At 47.1% G+C, this 20,355-nt stretch overlaps 6 protein-coding genes across 6 annotated transcripts; 3 read left to right on the top strand and 3 right to left on the bottom strand.

Moving 5' to 3' along the window:
* Nucleotides 1-1,248: 1,248 nt before the first annotated feature.
* Nucleotides 1,249-2,660, top strand: GLAREA_10992 (Six-hairpin glycosidase; the record flags this gene model as incomplete). The annotated part of the gene is made up of 2 exons (XM_008079181.1): nt 1,249-1,330; nt 1,381-2,660. The coding sequence occupies 2 exons, from the start codon at nt 1,249-1,251 to the stop codon at nt 2,658-2,660; spliced, it is 1,362 nt and encodes a 453-aa protein (XP_008077372.1).
* Nucleotides 2,661-3,185: 525 nt separating this feature from the next.
* Nucleotides 3,186-7,299, bottom strand: GLAREA_10991 (uncharacterized protein; the record flags this gene model as incomplete). Its single annotated transcript, XM_008079180.1, has 3 exons — nt 3,186-4,513; nt 4,568-6,352; nt 6,402-7,299. The coding sequence occupies 3 exons, from the start codon at nt 7,297-7,299 to the stop codon at nt 3,186-3,188; spliced, it is 4,011 nt and encodes a 1,336-aa protein (XP_008077371.1).
* A 680-nt stretch (nt 7,300-7,979) lies between these two features.
* GLAREA_10990 (MFS general substrate transporter) lies at nt 7,980-9,908 on the bottom strand (the record flags this gene model as incomplete). Its single annotated transcript, XM_008079179.1, has 5 exons — nt 7,980-8,279; nt 8,332-9,313; nt 9,364-9,419; nt 9,472-9,707; nt 9,758-9,908. 5 exons carry the CDS (start codon nt 9,906-9,908, stop codon nt 7,980-7,982), a joined length of 1,725 nt encoding a protein of 574 aa, XP_008077370.1.
* Nucleotides 9,909-12,776: 2,868 nt separating this feature from the next.
* On the top strand, nt 12,777-13,784 carry GLAREA_10989 (Homeo; the record flags this gene model as incomplete). The annotated part of the gene is made up of 2 exons (XM_008079178.1): nt 12,777-13,337; nt 13,389-13,784. The coding sequence occupies 2 exons, from the start codon at nt 12,777-12,779 to the stop codon at nt 13,782-13,784; spliced, it is 957 nt and encodes a 318-aa protein (XP_008077369.1).
* Nucleotides 13,785-14,853: 1,069 nt separating this feature from the next.
* Nucleotides 14,854-16,341, bottom strand: GLAREA_10988 (uncharacterized protein; the record flags this gene model as incomplete). Its single annotated transcript, XM_008079177.1, has 1 exon — nt 14,854-16,341. The coding sequence occupies one exon, from the start codon at nt 16,339-16,341 to the stop codon at nt 14,854-14,856; it is 1,488 nt and encodes a 495-aa protein (XP_008077368.1).
* Nucleotides 16,342-17,505: 1,164 nt separating this feature from the next.
* GLAREA_10987 (MFS general substrate transporter) lies at nt 17,506-19,149 on the top strand (the record flags this gene model as incomplete). The annotated part of the gene is made up of 3 exons (XM_008079176.1): nt 17,506-17,744; nt 17,791-18,086; nt 18,137-19,149. The coding sequence occupies 3 exons, from the start codon at nt 17,506-17,508 to the stop codon at nt 19,147-19,149; spliced, it is 1,548 nt and encodes a 515-aa protein (XP_008077367.1).
* Between the last annotated feature and the right edge of the window lie 1,206 nt (nt 19,150-20,355).

Raw genomic sequence — 20,355 nt, 5'->3', positions numbered from 1 at the left:
TCCAGATTCGCTTTTACACCTCTTAGTACGAAATGAAGTGTATGAAACGTGACGGAGACAGTTGCCTAAGTTTTAACCGCTCCCATTTGGGGCAAAAAGTATGTTTCCTCGTCCGACTTCATACTTTTCGTTAACAATCCTCGTACTTCATGTTGTCCAAGGTAAATAAATCGTACGCTTCCTATACGCAGACAAAGTATAACTTTCCAGGTCATCATTTGAAGCTTGTAGTTTAGAGAAAATAGTAGGATAGCACCGAAATGGAGAGTTCAGAACTTCAGACACAGACAAGATTGAGGAAGAACGAGTATTAATTCCGGGAACAGCGAATTGAAAGAGTAGACCTTCTGGCTTATAATTCGAATGGGGTGATAAAAAGACCACACGCTTGTAGATCTCAAACAGTCTTGAAAATTTAGACAGTCAGGAAAAATCTTCAGCTGTGAAATGTTTGGATTGCGAGTGCCAATGTGTATTATGAAATCAAACATTCCTCACACTTTCCGAGGGTGATTTCCCCTCATCATTGAAACGTTAGCCAATCCTATCGCCTGACTTGGTTTTGTCAGGCGTCGAAGAGACGTTTGAGTGTATTTGTTCCGCTGTTCGATTGTTGTCATCCATTTCGCTTCCTTTTTACCCAGTTAGTCTTCCTCTGGCACTAACGGATAGAAACTTAGTATATATTCTTTGGAAAATCGTAATGTATTGAGGGAGGTTGTTGTCAAGGAAACCCGATACAAAGTCCGAACTCGATGCAATGTCCTCGCGATGAAATCAACAAGATTGGATGGACGTACTTCGTATTGCTATTCCAGAGCAAGCCAAGGGACTCGTTATTGTACAAAAGGACTAAGTACCACCATTACTAAGCTACTATATCTCGTGTCACTCGTATAACTATTTCATCTGCCAAGATTGAGGCTGGTGCAAAAGGCCAATTCTGGCTACCCCTGAATTAGGGTTCGTATCCATGAGAACCGCATAAACTTTAGGCTCGGCGGCGAATTTTAGGCTTCTAATTGGCCGTTGTCAAGGCGCTGCAACCCGTGCCGCAGGTTGGGGTACTTTGCTGACATCCAAGCCCGTATTTTCGACTTCATCTCGGATCATGTCAAATACGTGGTGCATCCTTCTTTTGCGCGTTTTGGTTTGATGCTTTTCTTTTATACCTGACCGGTTTGTTCATTCATTTAGATTGTCTTTCGAGTTCTGAGTATTATTTCTTTCTCTTCTCGTCTTGTCATCATGGTTCGCGTCACCACACTCGCTTCATTTGCTGCGCTATCCTTCTCAGTTTATGGTATTGAACTTAATGCCGACAACTCAGGTCAGAGCATTCTGCTTGATGATTGCGCTCCCATCCTAATTTCTTCGTAGACTCGGTCAAGACCGCAGCCTCGGCCCTCGCATCTGGAGTAGTAAAGTACTACAATGGCAACGAGACTGGTGAGATCCCCGGGCTATTGAGCATGCCGTATTACTGGTGGGAAGGAGGAGCAATGTTCGACACACTCATTCAATACTGGAGACTTACCGGGGACGCACAATACAACGCGATTACCACGCAGGCACTTTTGTTCCAGAAAGGAGAAGATGATTTCATGCCTATGAACCAAACGGCTACAATTGGAAATGATGATCAAGCGACTTGGGCTTTAGCGGCTATGTCCGCAGCGGAGGCAGGTTTACCAGTAGTAGAGGGAAATCCTAAATGGGAATCGTTAGCTGCAGCGGTTTTCGATATCATGACTTTGCGATGGGATGAGCAAACTTGCAATGGTGGCTTGAGATGGCAGATATTCTCATTTAACAATGGGTACGACTACAAGAACAGTATCTCAACTGGACTATTCTTCCAACTCTCCGCAAGACTCGCTCGGTATACCGGAAACTCCACCTACTCAGACTGGGCGGACAAGTCCTACACATGGGCCAAATCGAGCGGATTCATAGACGAAAAATGGAGTGTCTTCGACGGTGCCCACGCCACTAAAAACTGCACCGATATCAACAAACTCCAGCCCTCATACGACGCCGGCACTTTCATCAGCGGAGCCGCACACATGTACAATCTCACCAAAGCAGATTCGAAATGGAAAGTCCCTCTCGATGGCCTCTTAAACAATACTCTCACAACCTTCTTCCCAGGCGGAATCGCCACCGAAGTCATGTGCGAGGAAAGTGGTCGCTGTAACACCGACATGCGTGCTTTCAAAGGCCTACTCGCTCACAACCTCATCGATACGATTCAAGTCGCGCCCTACACCGCAGACGCCATTTTCCCAAAGCTGAAGAGCTCGGCTGAAGCAGCGGCAAAGGTATGTGACGACGAATGTCCTTTGTCATGGACGGGCACCGGTGGTGAAGAAACATCTAGCGGGGATCTTGGAAGTCAGTTGAGTGCTTTGACGGTTGTTCAGGGGTTGTTGGTCAAGAGTGTGTCGCCGCCTGCGACGCAAGCTAATGGTGGAGGTAATGCTTCGACGACGACGAGTCCTACGAGTGGTGGTGCGGCGAATGCTGCCGTCCCGAGTGGTACTACTTCCGCAACTCCTTCGCCTACGACGACGGGTAATGCGGCCGCAAATGGAATTCAGAGACTGGGAATGGGATCTTTAGGTATGTTACTGGGTTCAGTCGCTTGGGTTGCACTGTAAAATGTATGATTATATGTACTTAAGCGAATTTAAGATACAATAATGTTGATTTGTTTCAAGCATCGGCAGAAGAAGAAACTTCGAAGCTACCGTTCCATTGATTTTATAAAGCATGAGTTGTAGGCGCTCGAGTGGTTAGTATGTAAAAGTGGTTTCAGATATACGTGAGATCAAAATGACAACAAAACTAGCCAAATAACATTATCAATTAAGTGTACTATACTAGGTTCTCAAGGTTGAACAAAGAAACCATTACAACACTTCCACTAGAAACTAACAAGATAACCTGACGTCCAAAAGCCCAACGCAATTACCAACGACAAAAAAAATAAGCAAAAAAGCATCAACATCTTACAAGGAATCTAAAGTGAAGAAAGGAAGAATTAAACGATAACATCGAATCAAGAACGCCAACTAACGCCCAAACATCCAGAACCACCAAATTTCACACCAACAAAACCGAACACCCTTCCTTGATCATCACCGTACCACCCCACAGCCATACCTCTTCAAACCCCGAACCTCCTACACCATCCGACTCCAAGACTTCTGCGCAGCCTCAATCCTCGGTTTATCCTTCCCCTTCAGCTTCCCCTTCACCCTCCCCTTCTTCGGCGTAGCAACTTTCTTCTTCGGCTCCACCAAACTCTCCATCGGCACAGGCGTAGCACTACTCCTCGTGTTCCTAGTCACCCTCTTTGTCTCTGTCTTCTCTGCTTTCATCATCTCCTTCTCTTCAGCAATGTTTTTTCCTTTCGCAGACTTGATTTTAACTGGGGATTTGGGTTTGACCGGGGATTTGGTAGCAGGAGGAACGGATTTCCCACGTTTCTTCCCGGGGGTAACAGGAACGGGTTTATGTGTAAGTGGCTGGAGTTTCTCAGGTGAGGTAAGGGAGTCAGGCACCACCTCTTCTTCGGGGATGGGTATGTCGGGGAGGTGTTGATATCTATAACTCCCGTCTGCATTTTTGGTTCCGCGTTTCTTGGTTGATTGTTGAAGTGCTTCTACTTTCTCGGGTGAATTGAGCGAGTCAGGAACGACTTCTTCTTCAGGGATGGGGATATCGGGGAGGTGTTCGTATCTATAACTCCCGTCTGCGTTTTTGGCTCCGCGACGGCCTTTTGTGGATTTGTGACGATCGGATTCTGAGGCTCCGGGTGGCATATCTTCATCTTCTTCATCACCAGATGAGAAGGATGATTCGGATTCGAATTCGGATTCGTCCTGGAAAGTAGAGAGTTTTCGCTTTCTAGAGAATGGCTTTTTGGACGATGCAGTTTCTTCTGGCACAGATTTCCGAGGCGATGGTTGACCCTTTTTGGGTGAGACCGCAGGTTTGTGGACCTTTTTGATGGGCGAACTAAAAGTCACTTTTTGCGGCTCTTTTCGCGGAGAGGTTGCAGAGTTTCTGGTTTCCTTTCTGGGTGAAGTAGTATGTGCGCGCGGAACGGTGGAAACAGCGTTCAACCGCTCCGTAGCTCTGGTTGTTCGTTCTCTGAATCCAGCATACTTCTCACGCAGTGTATCAAAAACACTTTGAGATTGCGGGTTCAGACTGACTGGAAGACCAGTTTCCGCAGTGTGTACGCACATCACATCACCGTCTTGGTGGATGATTGGGCAATGAAGCGCATCTGTGTGCGTCTTCATGTGCTTGATGATTTGGCTGGGGGAATAATTTGAGAGCGAGGTCTGACATCCATCTACTGGACAGGGTCCGGTATCATGTGCCCATCGTGCTGCACCCGCACCTGGAGTGGAGAGAGCAGTGAGATTAGATCTGATTTCGGACTCAATGGCTCTATTCTGAGCATTGAGGTCTGCTTGCTTTTGTATCAGAAGTTGGATTTCTGTTATCGGGTGTCAGTAAGGTTAAGTAAGGTAATGAAGTGAAGCATAGGTACCTTTCTTGCGGGAATCTGCCGATACAGGCTCTGGCTCTCTGGCGTAACAGCTCTGCTGATGGTGTTTTTTATCCGTATCATTCATTTTGCTCATGTCCGAGCCACATTTTTGGCACCATTTCTTGCGATAGCCTCTTGGGTGATGGCAACGAAGTTCATGACGCTGCTGATTTTCTTTCGAAATCTTTGTCATATCTAGACCACATTTGAAACAGTAAACACCTTTATCGAGAAAACAGAATTTGCGGTGCGAAACAAGTTGTTCTTCTGTCTCATGAGTCCGATTTCGACCACAGACGTCGCAAAAATACAATTGATCGTCATCTGAGAGTCTCTCTGGTCCATCGATGCATATTTTCTTGTGGTTGAGAAGCTCGATTTGAGAGCAGGCTTTGATGTTGAGTCCGCAGCGATCGCAATATTTCAATACACCAGGGGTATGTTCCGCCATGTGAAAAAGAATGTCCTCAGTATCTCCAATTTTACTCAGTTTTTTATTGCAAACGGGACAATCAAGTTTGTCGAAAGACGCTTCCTTGGGACTAGCCTTTTGATGATAGGCAAGATGATCTCTTCTTTGGTCCATATCCATCATCATCCATTGCTCACTTTCGCAGATCGGGCATTTTCCCGCGGAGGCTATCTGATCGGCGTGGAGTTTGAAATGATTCGTTCTTTCTTCGGCAGAGTCCAGCTCAAATGTTGCGGGACACAGAGGACAGGCATCTATTCTCTCAAGCAATTTATATCGAGCAGTCTGGTTTTCTTCCACTACCTGGTTAAAATCAGTTGGAGTCAATCTGTGACTATATATTCTCGGCAGCGCGTCAGTTTGGCCAATGAGTAAATCTTTGGGCGTGCCGAAAAGAGGTGGCTCTGGCTTCTGCCCAGGTTCTATTGCAGAATGATCGTGAAGCCATGATTCGCGCTGCAAGCGATCTAATCGGCGTTCTTCTGCCATCCAAGGGTCGAACCTCTGGATTTGGACGGGTGCTGATCTGGGCTTAAGAATTCTTTCCTTGTTCAAACGTGGTCCCTCTGCTTGGTTTTGCAGTCCGACAGAAGTTTGCAGAACCTGGGCGGACGAGGATACGTCTGTCACGCCTTCTATATTTTGCACCTCTACCACCGGGGCTATGGTCACCTTCTTTTTTGGACTTGCTTTAGAGGCACTGTGTTTCCTGGAAGATGACCTTGATCTTCTAGGAGATAATATCTTCGGAGGTATATAGTCTTCCGTAGGAAGCTCGAAACCCTCCAGTCTTTCCACATCGACTGGACGGACAACCAACGGCCAGTCTCTCTGACGGCTGTTGATTTTGTTCTTTATGAAGCTCTTAAAGACCTCAGAAAAGGTGGCTTTTGTGATTTCTCGGGTATCATGAAATATTTTTGTCGTAGTATTCTCACCAGATACCCGATCTTTGTATTGATCGACGTTGAAAGCCCATCCGCCAGACTCAGGATCGAAGTGAAGGAGGGTCCCGGCACACTCCAAAAAGGTTTGCTCGCTATCAGACGCTGTAGGTTCGTACTGGATTCTGCCTCTATTGTAGCTGTAAAGGTAGTTCGGTTTGAGATTCTCAGTGGATCCCGCACCACCCCCACCCCGCAGACCAAGAGCTGGGCTCTTGGAATCAGGATAAATCGGTGGAGGGTTCTTATGATTTCTTGGGGAAACTTGCGACGGCCGTCGTTTCTTTTCTTTCAGGGATTGAATCCCACTCTTGGGGTTCAGCTCCTCTTCTTCTTCTCCGACGTAAGATTGGTATTCTTTTTCGGATTCTATCTGTATTAGATCAGCCGCTTCGTATAACGGGAGCTCATGACTTACCACGAAGCATTGGAAAGCCAAAGCTCCTTTGGGAATAGGAGTCCAAAAATTCCAAAGGCTTCTCAGAATGTTCAATTCTTTGATACTTTGGCCCTGGGATTTCCTCGTCCTCCGGGTCATCGGCCAGGACATCTCTTCCAGCATTATGTAAGTTGGTATGTGTCATTGGAGCAACCGGGAAACCAAACTTCAGCATTGTCAACTTGGTCGTGAGATTATCTCCCCTACCATAAAACGGCCCTCCTTTTGAGAGTAGCTTGTAATATTCTTTAGCGTCGTGTTCTTGTACTTTTATGATGGATGGATTTTTCAATGACGGCTTAATTCTCAAAATCTGAGCTTCTTCGAAATGCGCTTCAAGAATGCTCGGAACAGACATTGGTTTTGAACTCAATAACTTTGTAAAGAAATGTTCTTGATTGATATACTCTTCGTCATCCGCCGTAATCTCAGGTCGCCATTTGAGTTTCCTCGATCTATCATTAAGAGCTCTGTCTGCCTGATTCGCATTCCTCGCGGCAAATGTTGCATCAACTGCATCGGCGATCATTCTAGCATGTTCCCGGGGACTGATTGAAATTATAGGAGGCTTTGGCTTGGGCGATACCTCCTTCAAGAGAGCTTCTTCTTCCTCAGCTCTTTCCCGTTCCCTTGCAGCCGATGGCGAAAATATATCTGACAAATAAGGTATGTTGAAACCGAAAAATGTCTTCTTAGGCTCAGGAGTTTCCTGAAGGTCGTCTTCCGCCGGTCGCTTTTTCAACGCGGATTTTCTCGGGCCTGTTGACGTTGCGACTGGACTATGAAGTATTGTGGTCGTACCTGAAGCGATCGTGACTTGCTTGCGAGGGCTTAATGGTTGTGTACTCCTAGGTGAACTCGGTATGCTTGGTGCCATTGAACTGGCCTATAATGAAACAATGATCGTAGGAGAACTTTTTGCTCACCTCGTAAAGCTGATGGGTATACAAACAGAGGAACAGGGAAAGGGCGCACAGCATTCTTGCGAGGAATGGTTGTTTGGGCAATGGACTTCATTCCACAGAACGCCACTTGGAGCCCTCCGAAGCACCGATACTTACTTCGCTTGTTGATACTTGTTGAAAGAGAAATCAATGAGTGCATCAAACTCAGCACAGAACATCTTGACCCTGTGATATTTTTGACATCGTTAGAGCCTGCATGTACCACATCAAAACACTGATGCCATCCATTGCTCATACCACATAAAAAATTTCAGAGCTTTATCATTGGTTATATGATACTCTTGATAGAACCTCACGGTGATTCGGTCATAAATGTGGCAGAGGAAGCTTCGTAGACAGCGAGCGATGTCGACAAGGCGGTCAACTCCGGCAAAAATATAATTTTGATCTCACGTGACTCACTTCGGTTACGTTCTCATCACTCTAACCCGATAGAGCATTGAAATCAAATGTTGTTCAATTCGAAGCTTCAAAGTCTCGCGGCTTCATAAAATCTGCAATCAGATACTGTATTCTTCATCTTGTCCTCAGCTCTCCGATACACCTGCTCACAAGTACGTAGTACACCATGGTCAGTCCTCAAAACGAAGAACTATCCTGTCTTGATCTCCTCATGGATTCCTTTCTCATGCTTCTCATCATACTCAGGTGGAGTATTTTGACCGATATTACGAGTGAGACGATCAAGTCCAATCTCCTTGTTGATCTCTTCCATTCTCTCGAAATCAGCCTGTGCCGTTCCTTCGCTTCCGAAGATAACATCCATTTCTTCGAGTGTCAGGCGCTTAGTCTCAGGAACAAACCACCAGATGAAGGCGGCTCCGATGAAAGTCAGAATACCAAAAACGAGATATGTGCCGTAGGAGATTCCGCTAATCATGTCCGGTGTGACCTGTTTAACTGTAAGTGTGTGTTAAAGGAGCATGGGTTTGATGAAAACTTACTTGACCAACAATGAAGTTGTTCATCCAGTTACTGGAAGCACCTAAGGCGATACCATAAGGTCTGTTTGAGATAGGCCAGATTTCGGCAACAATGATCCAGGCGCAAGGTCCCCAACTGTAACCGAAATGTACAACAAATAGCCAGACCATGGCAACAGCGGCCCAGCCGGCAGCAGGATGAGTATCCCACGAGTCTCGATACTTTGCGACAATGCCCGCAATGACAATATGGCAGGAAGCCATACCAATAGCACCGATGGTAAGGATTGGTTTGCGGCCAAGCTTGTCAATGTAGAGAACCGAGGGGATTGTAGCGAGGAACATGACAATTCCTACAACTCCAGTGGCGAGTAAAGATGTCGTATTACCACCCAAGCCAAGCGATTTGAAGATGGTAGGAGCGTAGTACAAGACTGCATTAATTCCTGTCCATTGCTGAAAGAACATAGTTACCGTTGCGACAATAACGCGCTTGAACATCGCTTTGGTTTTGAACAGAGAGCCAATAGCCACGAACTGTAGTTTAAACACATTCCAAGGGGTGTACTCTGCCAAGTGAGGAAAGTGCTCGCGGAGTGTGCGCTTCTCAAACATCGACTGTGCTTGAATTTCCATGAACTCTAGCTCGACTAGCTCGTGGTCTTGTGGAAGATCTCGAAGTTGAGCAAGGACGCTACGAGCCTCCGCCTCTCGACCATGGTGAACAAGCCAACGCGGAGAGAATGGCATGAAAAGAATTCCGCCGAAAAGAACGACAGCAGGAAAGAGTTGGAGACAGATGGGAACAAGCCAAGCAGCATCGGACTGCGTTGCTCCGGTGCCACCAATGTAGTTGGTACCATAATCGATCCAGAAGGAAATCATAATTCCTGCACAGATCGCAAGTTGCTGCAGAGCAATGAGAGATCCTCGAACTTCTGGTGGTGCGACTTCTGCGTTGTACATCGGTACTATCATCGAGAGGGATCCGACACCCATTCCACTGGAAAGTCGTGTTAGCTAGTTATCTTGATCAACTCGATGGCAACTTACGTAATGAATCGACCTGCGAGAATAGAGTTGTGTCCAACGCCGGTAATAGCGGTTACCTTGACACTCAATTAGTTAAAAGAAGAATTCGTCGGGGCCAGTTATACAAACCTGGACCACTACACCTATTATGAAGATACCCGTTGCAAACAAGATACCACGCTTACGCGAGAACACCTCAGCTACAAAGCCCGAGAAAAGACAGCCAAACCAAGCTCCAAGCTCGAGAATTGAAGTAAGCCATCCTTTCTTTGATTGATCTTCGGGTCTGTCTGAAGCATAATCTTGCATATGACCTTTGAACGAGTTCATGACCAAGACTCCCGAGAAAACACCTTGGTTATAGCCTTCAAATATTATTAGCCTTACTGATGGAATCTGACTGTGAAAGTCATACCATAAAGTAGTCCACCAATGCAAGCAAACATGGCGATACTGAAGACCCTGAAATTTTTTACCAGTGCTGCTGGACCACTGGCGCCCATCAAGGCTTGACGACGTTGAAGTGCTGCATCGTAGATACCTGGTGCTGCTGCTCCAGACACCATTTTTGCTATGAAATTCGAGGTATTCAATAAGCAATCTTCACAATGAAACGAGAGAATAGTTTGTGAAATTCACACCGATCAACATTGACCGGCTATAGAGCCTTATTTAAATCAGATCAATTTTCTGCAATGACCACACCACGACCAGACCACCCTCTTCCATAGCTCTCCACACTTGACAGCTCCGGATAAATGGGTACATTAGGAGGAATTGCAATTTGTGGGTAATGGACCCAAGGAGTGAAATAAAGATGACTGGGGAAATGCAAGATTGTCACGATAGGGCGAGAGGGTGATGGTCCTGATTGACCAACGGGCAACTTACCATTGTACTCTTGGGAAAGAACCCTCGCGTAAAGCCCCACCAGATTCTCTTCCTCACCACTCAAGATGAGTATGGATAATTTGACAGCCTGCAGGCGGCACTTGCACGATTTCGCTCGAATAAATTAAACCCGTCCGGGGAGATCTACACCACGACGCCACGTTATCAAGGGGGCCTGCAGAAGCCATAACGTCGTAAGCCTAGGACATCGTGACATTTTCTCGCCGTCATTGCGGGCGAGTTACTAGCGAGGTGCTTAGGTCAAAGAATGGAGGGGAAATTCAGGCTGAATTCCTCAACCCCAGTCTCTCAAAGCTTCTCGTGTGTCTTCTCTGGGCATCACAGTTAGAACACACGTGACAAGATCGCTGAATTGTGCCGTGATATCCTTGATTCTTTCAAGTCTCACCGAGAGTCAAGCCGTCTTCAGATGCGGAATCGCTGATTGACGCGGTTGGAAACCAACATGTTGGTGTATCAAGTTCGTGAAGAATGTTTGTATTTTTGGAGAAGGGGAATCGGTGAGGTTAAAAAGGGCGAGAACGGGGTTGATGTCGAAAGCGCCCGGAAATCTGCGTAGCGCTTTGCTAAAGAACAGTGGGCGGCTACAAGCATAGAGCGCGAAGATACTTTGGTACTTGGGGTTTTATGCCTTGGATATCTGGGTGTCTTTGAGGCACGAGTCTGCGTGTTTGTATCACTCTGCGGAGAAACCCTCAGGGGCTCGTGTGTTGGTTAACGCCGAAGGACCTCAATCAAGACATCGTCGAAGTCCAAGATTCATGCATCTTTACAAACAATGGAAAAAACCAACAAGTCCGCGTAAGTACCGCGTTGCCCAAGGCCGATATAGAAAGGTATCCTGAATGGAATCATACAACGTGACTCTTACAACGTAACTTGGATGTGATATCAGCTCTATTTCAAGTTAAGCGAATTGTTGCTCTATATTCTTCTTTGCAGCGGATCTGAAGTTACTGTCGATCATATGTGTCGTACTGACTCGTACAGCCAGTACTGAATGAATCCATGAGGCATCCTGTCTGATATTTACAGTACGGTTGAGAGTTCTCCGGCTGTTGGCTTACATCACCTGACATCGGTCTGAACGGGAGCCAACGGCCTGGCGATCACGCTTCGGTCGCCCCGCCGAACATTGAGTCGGTCTTCAAACCTCGCTTAATCTGCGGGCCATATTTATAGCCCCTAACCGCGCTCTTCACAACGTTCGCTTCGGCAGCCACTCAAACCTTCATCTGATGAACAACATCGTCGTTTCATGTTTCATAAGACGATCAGAGATTCGTCGTAAGGCTGAGTACCCGTGGCTGGTCGTTCTGCCATCCCTTCTCGTTCTTCTTCCCCGGATACCTATTTTTGACCACAAACGCCTCTCCCGTCACGTTAGACGCCCATAACTCCAACCCGGGCTGGCTAACCGCCGGACCAGTCTCTGGCTCCCATCACCATAGTATCACGATTGCTGCACCATCTTAGCTACAATCATCTGGGTAGAAGTGTCCTGTGGGGTTTGGAAGGAGTCCGCTACACAGCTACCCAGTCTGGGACTGCCGCTCTCTCCCTATCATAGCCCCCTCGACGAGGATTTGTGCAATGCCTGGCAATCACATCGCATCGCTCACATCAGATCAGATCATCACACAATCTTTTAATTACAATTTTTGTCTATCTCGTTGTATCTTTACCGAACCTACCCCTGTCTCCTCCCACTCGACGGACCTGGAGGTCTCAACTGAGACAGGCGCCCATCAGCGTCCTTAGCCAATCTCCTACCCGCTTGCTCATTGCATGCTAAGTTTTGGAGACCATCGACGCTCCTAAACTTTTGCGCGGCTACTCAGTCTGGCTAAGTCCTGCGGTTTCACCTTTTCCTTCAGTCATGGGTGAACCGTACTGTTGGGTACGCCCTTCATAATCTCTCAGCCAGTTACACAATACTAAAGCTTCCTTGAATGTTTCAGGCCAATTTTGGACATTTGGCGTCTAATTTATTTTTTTGCAGCCTGTATGCGCATACGATCTCCCGTTTGCGCTGCGGCTCCCATATCTGCTTGCAGACAAGCGAGATATTCGCACCCAAACCATTGGGATCTGGAACTTTGCTTCGGATATCATATAAAGCTCGGCCACCCAGTCAACCCAGAGACCTTTCTTGAATCTCCAGATCAGTCAGCTTTCCTTCGTCCATATCCATTCAATTTCACTTTATACCCTCGATGCAGTTTACATTTCGGCACTTTTTCCATTTATCCTGATTGTTGCAGTTTTTAACTACTTTCAGCTCAACCTTCTTACAGCATCTTATCTCTTTTACACTCGTTTGATACGCAGTTATCCCTCCCGGAGAGGCGTCTAATATCTCTATAATCAATTTCCTTCCGAGACGTCATACAGTTGCACAACACACTTCTAGCATCGAACATTCTCATCCACCCACAAGAACTTGGCCTACTCGATTCATAACGAACTTTTCCAAAAGCTCTACCACACTTAATTTTACTCAGTCACTACTACCGCCCATCATGCCTAAAACCGACAGAGTCAACCGCAACTCTCTCCGCAATTCTGGTCATTACTACAACCTCTCGCCCGTCACCACAGGTCAACAATACGCAGACCTCAACCAACCCCGTCTATCAACAGACTATTACTCAGTCCAACCAATTCCTACCATGGCTCCAACATACAACACCTCTACACAACAAAACACATACTCCACAGGTGGTCCAGTCCAACCAATCCACCAAACCTACGCACCAGTCACTTCTCACATACAATCCACAGCTCCAATCACCTCACTCCGCCCCAGTTCAGGAGCATGGAGTCCTACAGACGATCAGACTCTGATGGGAGCCCGCTCGCAAGGAATGAACTGGGCACCAATCCAACAAACCTACTTCCCCACCAAAACACCCAATGCATGCCGGAAACGACATGAAAGACTCATGGAGAGACGCAGTGCCGATGACTGGGACGGATTGAAGCTCGAAGGTCTGGCGAAGAACTACATGGGAATGCGCAGAGAAATCTGGTCATCCCTCGCGGAAGCCACTGGTGAAAAGTGGAACGTGGTTGAACAAAAGGTACTTCCCTCTTCTTCCAATCCCTATTACCTTACTAACAACATCTCTCAGTGCATGTCTCAAGGTCTAAAAAACCTCCAAACAGCCGCCCGTTCCCACGCCCGCCGCGAACGTCTTCTCTCGCCCTCGCACTCGCACTCCCACCACACCTCCCTCTCCCACTCCCCCAACCACGCCTTCCCACCTTACTCCTCGTCCGCCTCGTCCGGCGCCTACGTGCGCGACGACTCCGGCATCGAGATCGAAGACATGGAAGGCGCAGATTACAACGACGGGTCGTCTGAAAGGATGAGCTCGAGCAGTAGCGCGTATGGCGGGCAGCACTACGGACATGGACACAGTCACAGCGGTGGTAGCGGTGTTGGAAGCGTGGGATACGGACATAATGGCCGGTTGCCTAGTATTGATATGGGTATCGATGCTATCATCAATCGTCCTCGACAGTAGATTTCTTTTGGATTTTGGCGTTTTTACATTTTCTTTTGTCTCGGCGCATTGGGTTTTGTTTGCATGCTTCCTTAATTACAAGCTTCAGAGCTTCGGGGGTTGTTACGACGGAAATTATACGGCCTGAAAATGGCTGGTCCACACTCTTTTGGAAGTATGAAAATTGGAACGGGCGGTTAAAAGAGAACGATCAAGCTTGACATGGGGACAACTTGACGAGGTTCTCAAGTGTAGAAGTAGGAGATGGATACAAAGCTTGTATGACTATTTAGTTTGCCTTTATGATGGCTAGAGCCTCAACGGCAGACAGAGATGAGAAATTGAATGAACTTATGAAAATTACCTTCGAATATTAAAGTCCTGATTGCACAAAATTGTACAATTTTAATTTGACGATAACGATTCAACCTCACATTCCCAACCAACACACCAAGCTTTAACCCACACCTCATCCTCCCGCTGTCACATAGATCTATCATCGTACAAATCACCCGCATTCTGCAATAGACATCACATTCCTACCATGTATCTCCATCACATCACATACCCAAAAATCAACCTTACAACTACGCGTATCCGAGCGCGCATGTACAGACAAATGCCACTGAACGGAAAAGCGTCGCGGCAGTCAATGCAATAGCAAAGTCAATACGTCACCTTTCTTCCCCCAACAATCCGAATGTAAATCCTTTAGATTGTGATAGCAGCTGCGTATCGCCACCACAGTGTAGAGATGATTGGAAGATGGACGATGAGTATTGGGGGTGAAGTTTTCTTTGAATTAGAGAGAGGGGTTACATCTAGACCCCACATCTCGCTTGAATTTACACATACATATCATGAACGACGGGACAGCTGGATAACACAACCCCCAACAAACGCCGACGAATGTATTCCTACAAAAAGTGAACCGATCCTGCGAGATGCATGCACGAAACAAGGTGTATAATACAAGATATGAGGGGGTAGATGTGTATGCATAAACAAAACCCAAAGTCAAAATAACGAGGCGCCCCCAACCAACACTGGAGTTGGGGTTACTGCCGCCCTCGCTTGATGTTTGATCGCACTACACAGCCTCGTCCTCGTCATCTTCCTCTAACCAGGCTTCGTCGTCGTCGGGGTAGGGTTCGCCAACTGCTGCACGCCATACTCGCTGCCACATGCCCTTCTTCTCGACCATGGCGAGAATCATGACGACGGGAAGATGCCAGACGCTGGCCCAGAAAAGACCCTTCGCCGATCCCTTCTGGCCTTCGAGCTTCCAGAATCTGACTGCTTCTCTGACAAGCCACACGTTGATGGGTGTGCTCGCGACTGCGAACGTCCATTCGGTTATGTTGTAGTAGCACAACCCGAAGCAGATAGGGAAGAATGCGAGACTGTATCGCAATGCCACCCGGCCGTTCCGATTTGGGTTTATCCAACATAACATCTTGTAGCCTGCGTTTTTATACTCTTCCCTGATCGACCAGGACAGTGACATGAAGTGAGGAAACTGCCATGCCACCAACAACGCTGCAAGTATCCAGCCCCCAGCGTTTTGTTCCCCGAGCAAAAGTTCCCTCCAATCTCCCGCCTCCGTAGCGGATTGTCCTGCTGCGGCCGCCCAACCCATGAGAGGTGGTATTCCACCCACAATCGCCCCAACCCATGTGTTGACTGCCGAAACGCGCTTCATGGGTGTATAGACGCCGGCATAGAGAGCGATGTTCAAGGCGCCTAGAAACGATACGGTGGGATTTACTCCAAAGTATAATGCTGTTGTTCCTGCCAACCCGCTTAGAATCGCAAATGCCACTGCTCCCCGCGTAGATATTAACTTTCTAACCAGCGGTCGGTTTCGGGTGCGGCTCATCATGGCGTCCCATTTCGGCTCGTAGAGCATATTAAATGCATTCGCAGATGCCGCGCATAGTGTCGTGCCAGTAGTGAGGAAAAGAAGTGTGAGGGTCGAAAGAGAGGGGGCGTCTGTGAGTGACGGAGACAGCATCTCTGGTACGGGATATAAAGAGTATGTGGCACATGCTGTAAGGACGACGAGAACGCTCAATCGTGGTTTCGAGAGGGAGAGGAGGATAGGTAATAGTCGTCTGAGGGAATTCGTCGGCGCGGCGGCAGCGCTTTCGGTGAGTGTCGATGAGGAATTGGGCGGCAAAACTAGATCTCCTTGTGCTGAAGCAGCGGCAGCGCGCCTGGCAGCTTGTCGTCTCCTATGAGGTAGATCTTGTATAGATTGTGGTGTTGGAAGGGTGCCCTCGGAGACCTTCGAAGCTCCATTTTGCATTCCAATCGCACTTGTCTGTGTTGTGCTTGTTGTTATCCCACCTCTCCTTGCGCTCGCCCTCGCCTTGTCAAGTATGCCATTCGCAGAAAAATACTCGGAGCGCAATTGGGGCGTGGTTCCGGAAACGGCAATTTTGAAGCTGGACGCCGTCGATAGATTTCTCGCTATGGATCGCGACGACTGCTTCGTTGTCCGTGATAGACATGATTTACATACGGTAGTGAGGCCATTGGATCGAAAGGCACTCGAAGCGGGGTACCGTATAATCATTGCTTGTCATTGAAAGTTGACCCGAACATTTGGAGGGCGAGGTGTTGAAGCTTCCATATCAGATCATTTCTCTCGGCAGCTGCCGAGAATAGTATGCTAACCAATCAGAGCAGTAGAATTTGTATATATATTCCCAACTACAATTAGCTAGAAATTTGCTTAATAAGACTCTTGGAAAATAAATTACTAAAGGAACTATATCGCGAGATCAATATGGGTTCCTAGGAGAACTCGAACCGTTATGTGTAATCGAATAAAATGTGCCGGAGCATACCGCCACGTGACTGATTTTAGACCAAAAGTATTCTGCGTCTAGTTTACCGATTAGGAGCGGTCGAAGATTACAAGCACAGATTCAATATAAGAGAAATCTTTGACAATCAAAACAATTTATGGACCAAGTATGTAGAGCTCTTTTTTCATTCCCATTAAAATGTCACGCGCTCAAATTTGGACCATCGCCTAACGCCGAATATTGCCAGACCCGTCGGCAACTTTAAAGCTCCTCGTTTCTTCCTCGCACTCGCTAACGTAACTCAAGTTGGCCGACATTCACTGTCAATTTTAATGTAAGAATCGTATAGACCGTCATTACGCCTAGGCCTGTCACTTCATAATCCTATCAAGCTTGCCAGCCTGGCTGTTCCTCTATTGTGCCGAGGTCTCAGTTGAGTTATCTCAACACCATGTTTACTGATCAACTCCCTTTCGCTCTCGCTTATTCCACAACCAATGGCACTGCTTAATCTTCACCTGTGTCATAGCTGCAGATACAAGTTTGCCTACCGAGGAGGAAAAATGCCTCTAAACATGGTGTTTAATAATCTTTTGCGGCTGCATCTCACCTCAATCGAGGTACAAGATGCATGGTCCGCGTATAGCCCTACCATAATATGATGGAATCCAGCATCGAAGCTCGGCGTATATCAGCCGTCTTTATTTTGGAGCACGCAATCCTACCACGGCGTTAATGTTGATGAGTATTAAGTTACCCCGACTGACAACTGCCCTGTACCGATGAATAAGTGTTGAAATCTTGGAGGCATATATCTTCAACCATCTCCAGTGCTTGTGGGTCAAAATTCCAGACCAATGCAACCGACGACAACCTCAACGATCATACACTAGCCATCGACAGACATTTGTAGCAGAAGTTCTATAGAGATGTCGCAACAAGGAGTCATGGTCGACGAAGAGGCTGCGAGAACCGACACAACAAATCTTGGAGAAGCAAAGGAAACAGCAGACGAAGCTGGAACTCCAAGTGTGACCAGCAATGACTTGAAAGTTCCAGAACCTGCTTTGGATTGGGACTCACCGGAAGATATTGGTAACCCTCGCAATTGGCCAACATGGAAGAGGGTTTATCACACCTCCATACCCGCCTTATTCGGGTTCGTTATGTAAGTTTTGTCTACCAGAAGAAAGACATCTACTGACTCATCACAGCACCGTAGGAACATCCTCCTATGTTCCCTCAATCCCACTGGTTATGGCAAAGTTCAACGTAGAACGAGAAGTCGCGATCCTACCGCTCTCGCTCTACACTTTGGGCTTCACACTTGGACCCGTCTTGGCAGCACCTCTATCGGAACTTTATGGACGGCGCATCATCTACTGGACATCACTTCCTTTACTTGTCATATTTATGGCCATTGCAGGTGCCTCTGAGAATATAACACAGTTGATAATCAACCGCTTCATCGCCGCAGTATGTGGTTCAGGAACTCTCGCAGTTGGCGCAGGTAAGCTACTTTGACACGTCTTCCACCATTCAGCCGCTAACTTTCCTCAGGCACAATAGCAGATTTGTGGTCTCCACAAGCCAACGGCCGAGCAGCAGTATTTTATATTCTCTCTCCTTTTCTCGGTCCCGCCCTCGGTCCACTCACAGGCGCCTACGTAGTCTCCGAATACAACAACAACTGGCGTTGGTCCCAATGGGTGGTCATGATAATTGCAGCACCCATGATAGTTCTCGCATTCTTTATGCAAGAAACTAGCAAATCGCGAATCCTGTACCTCCGCAAAAAGGCAGCTGGCGAAAAGATCGCCCATCAAAGTGGTGACACCGCTCTCCTCATCCGCAAACTTCGCATCGCCGTCACTCGTCCTATCGACATGATGTTTCGCGAGCCAGCCGTCGCATTCTTATCGATATACACTGGTTTCGCTTTCGCGATGATGTTCTCGTTCTTCGGGTCCTATTCGTACGTCTACCAGAAAGTCTACCACTTCAATCAAAAGGAAGTCGGTCTTGCATTCCTCGGTATCCTAGTCGGTTTCCTCTCGGCTGTCGCATCTTTCGGCGCTTTCGACGCTACATTGTACAAGAAAGCTGTCGCGGAAGCTGCTAAGCGAGGGGAACGTCCGGCTCCAGAACATCGATTGTACGCTGCTATGCTTGGGTCTATCATGCTTCCCATTGGCCTTTGGTGGTTTGCTTGGACTCCGAGGGAATCAGTTCATTGGATCGTACCTGTATTAGCAGGCGTGCCATTCGGCTGGGGTACTCTAGCAATCTTTCTATCCGTCACCACTTACCTCGTTGATGTTTACGGTGCTCAAAGCGGAGCTTCTGCTGTAGCGGCCAATGGGATTTTGAGATACTTACTCGGCGCAATCTTTCCGTTATTTACTCTGCAGATGTACGACGCTATGGGGATTCATCAAGCTGGATCTGTGTTTGCAGCCGTAGGCTTGGTGTTGACTCCATTGCCTTGGTGGTTTTTCTGGAAGGGTGAGGGCGTTAGGAAGAGAAGTGTTTATGCTCCTCACACGCCTGCTGCACCTCCCGCCACTTCTTGAACAGTAAACGGGTCGCTAAAATCATGGGTCACTGGAGAGAACAATTCACCAATTTTGGATTAATCATAGGGAAAACAGTCATAGCGTAGGAGTTCTGGTTAGACTGGTTACATTTATTTATCTTGTTTAGTCTTAATGACAACGAAATTCATAATTCACAAATGGCTCACGCGATTTCTTGCTTTCCTAGGCTGTGAGTTTATTCTCTACTCAAAAACAGTACCTGAATACATCATACTTCGACGTGACTGTTGTCGGTGAATCATGATTTACAAAACCAAAGAACAGCATCGTACGAAAACATGCTCAATTGAACTCTCATACTTATAAGATATTCTTAAACATATACCTGGTCATCACACAACACTCTTCTTAACTACTTTTCAAGCAAAGAAGACCCAACTTACGACCACCAAATCACCACAAGACGCCCACCGCAACTATCCCAGCAATTCTCACAGAACACCGCCAGACCGCGGCACTTTCACCCAACCATCAACACTTAACACCTTAACAAATGGATTGCCCAATGTGCATAAACTCATCCTGCATCTGCCGCATCAGATGTCCTAAACTTCAACCTCAACCACCCCAATCTGGTCCCTCAACCCCCCCATCTCCTAGCGCAGAAAAATCGGGTTCGGCCACGATCATAAATTCACCGGTAGAGAAAGCGACAGGGCAGGGGGAAAGTAAAGTTGTGGTTGAGAATACGGGACAGAGGGTGGAGGTTGGAATGAGAAGAGTGTGGGCTATCATTGTTTTGTGGAGAGGAGTTGATGTGTATGTGGTTGGGCGCGCAGGGAATTTGGACTCGTGAAGAAGAAGGATGAGTTTGGAGGTGGGAATACACATTTAAGGAATTGGCGTTTAATCCACAGGGATTCGGGCCGAAGAGATGGATGTTAAGTCTTAAATTGCAACTAGTTGGGTTTGTGAAGTCTGTTGCACAGATTTAGACTCCATCAGATAGTTATGTTCGGAGCTATGAAGCAGAACTAAGCCAGGCAAGCCCGGGTTATATTGGAAATCAAGTAGATCTGCCAAATGCTTGGTTATTCCAACAAATCTTCTAACTTCTCTCATCTTCACGTAAGTTGCACGCTTACCTTTCACTTTCCTTGTAAAGAAACTAAGTTACTTATCCATGTATTGTTGAATCGACCATTCAGCCGATTAGTCCCAGATTTTTCCAAAATTCAAGCA

This window comes from Glarea lozoyensis (assembly GCF_000409485.1).
Source record: "Glarea lozoyensis ATCC 20868 chromosome Unknown GLAREA11, whole genome shotgun sequence".
Lineage (NCBI taxonomy): Eukaryota > Fungi > Ascomycota > Leotiomycetes > Helotiales > Helotiaceae > Glarea > Glarea lozoyensis.
This window is presented reverse-complemented; position numbering and strand designations above follow the sequence as displayed.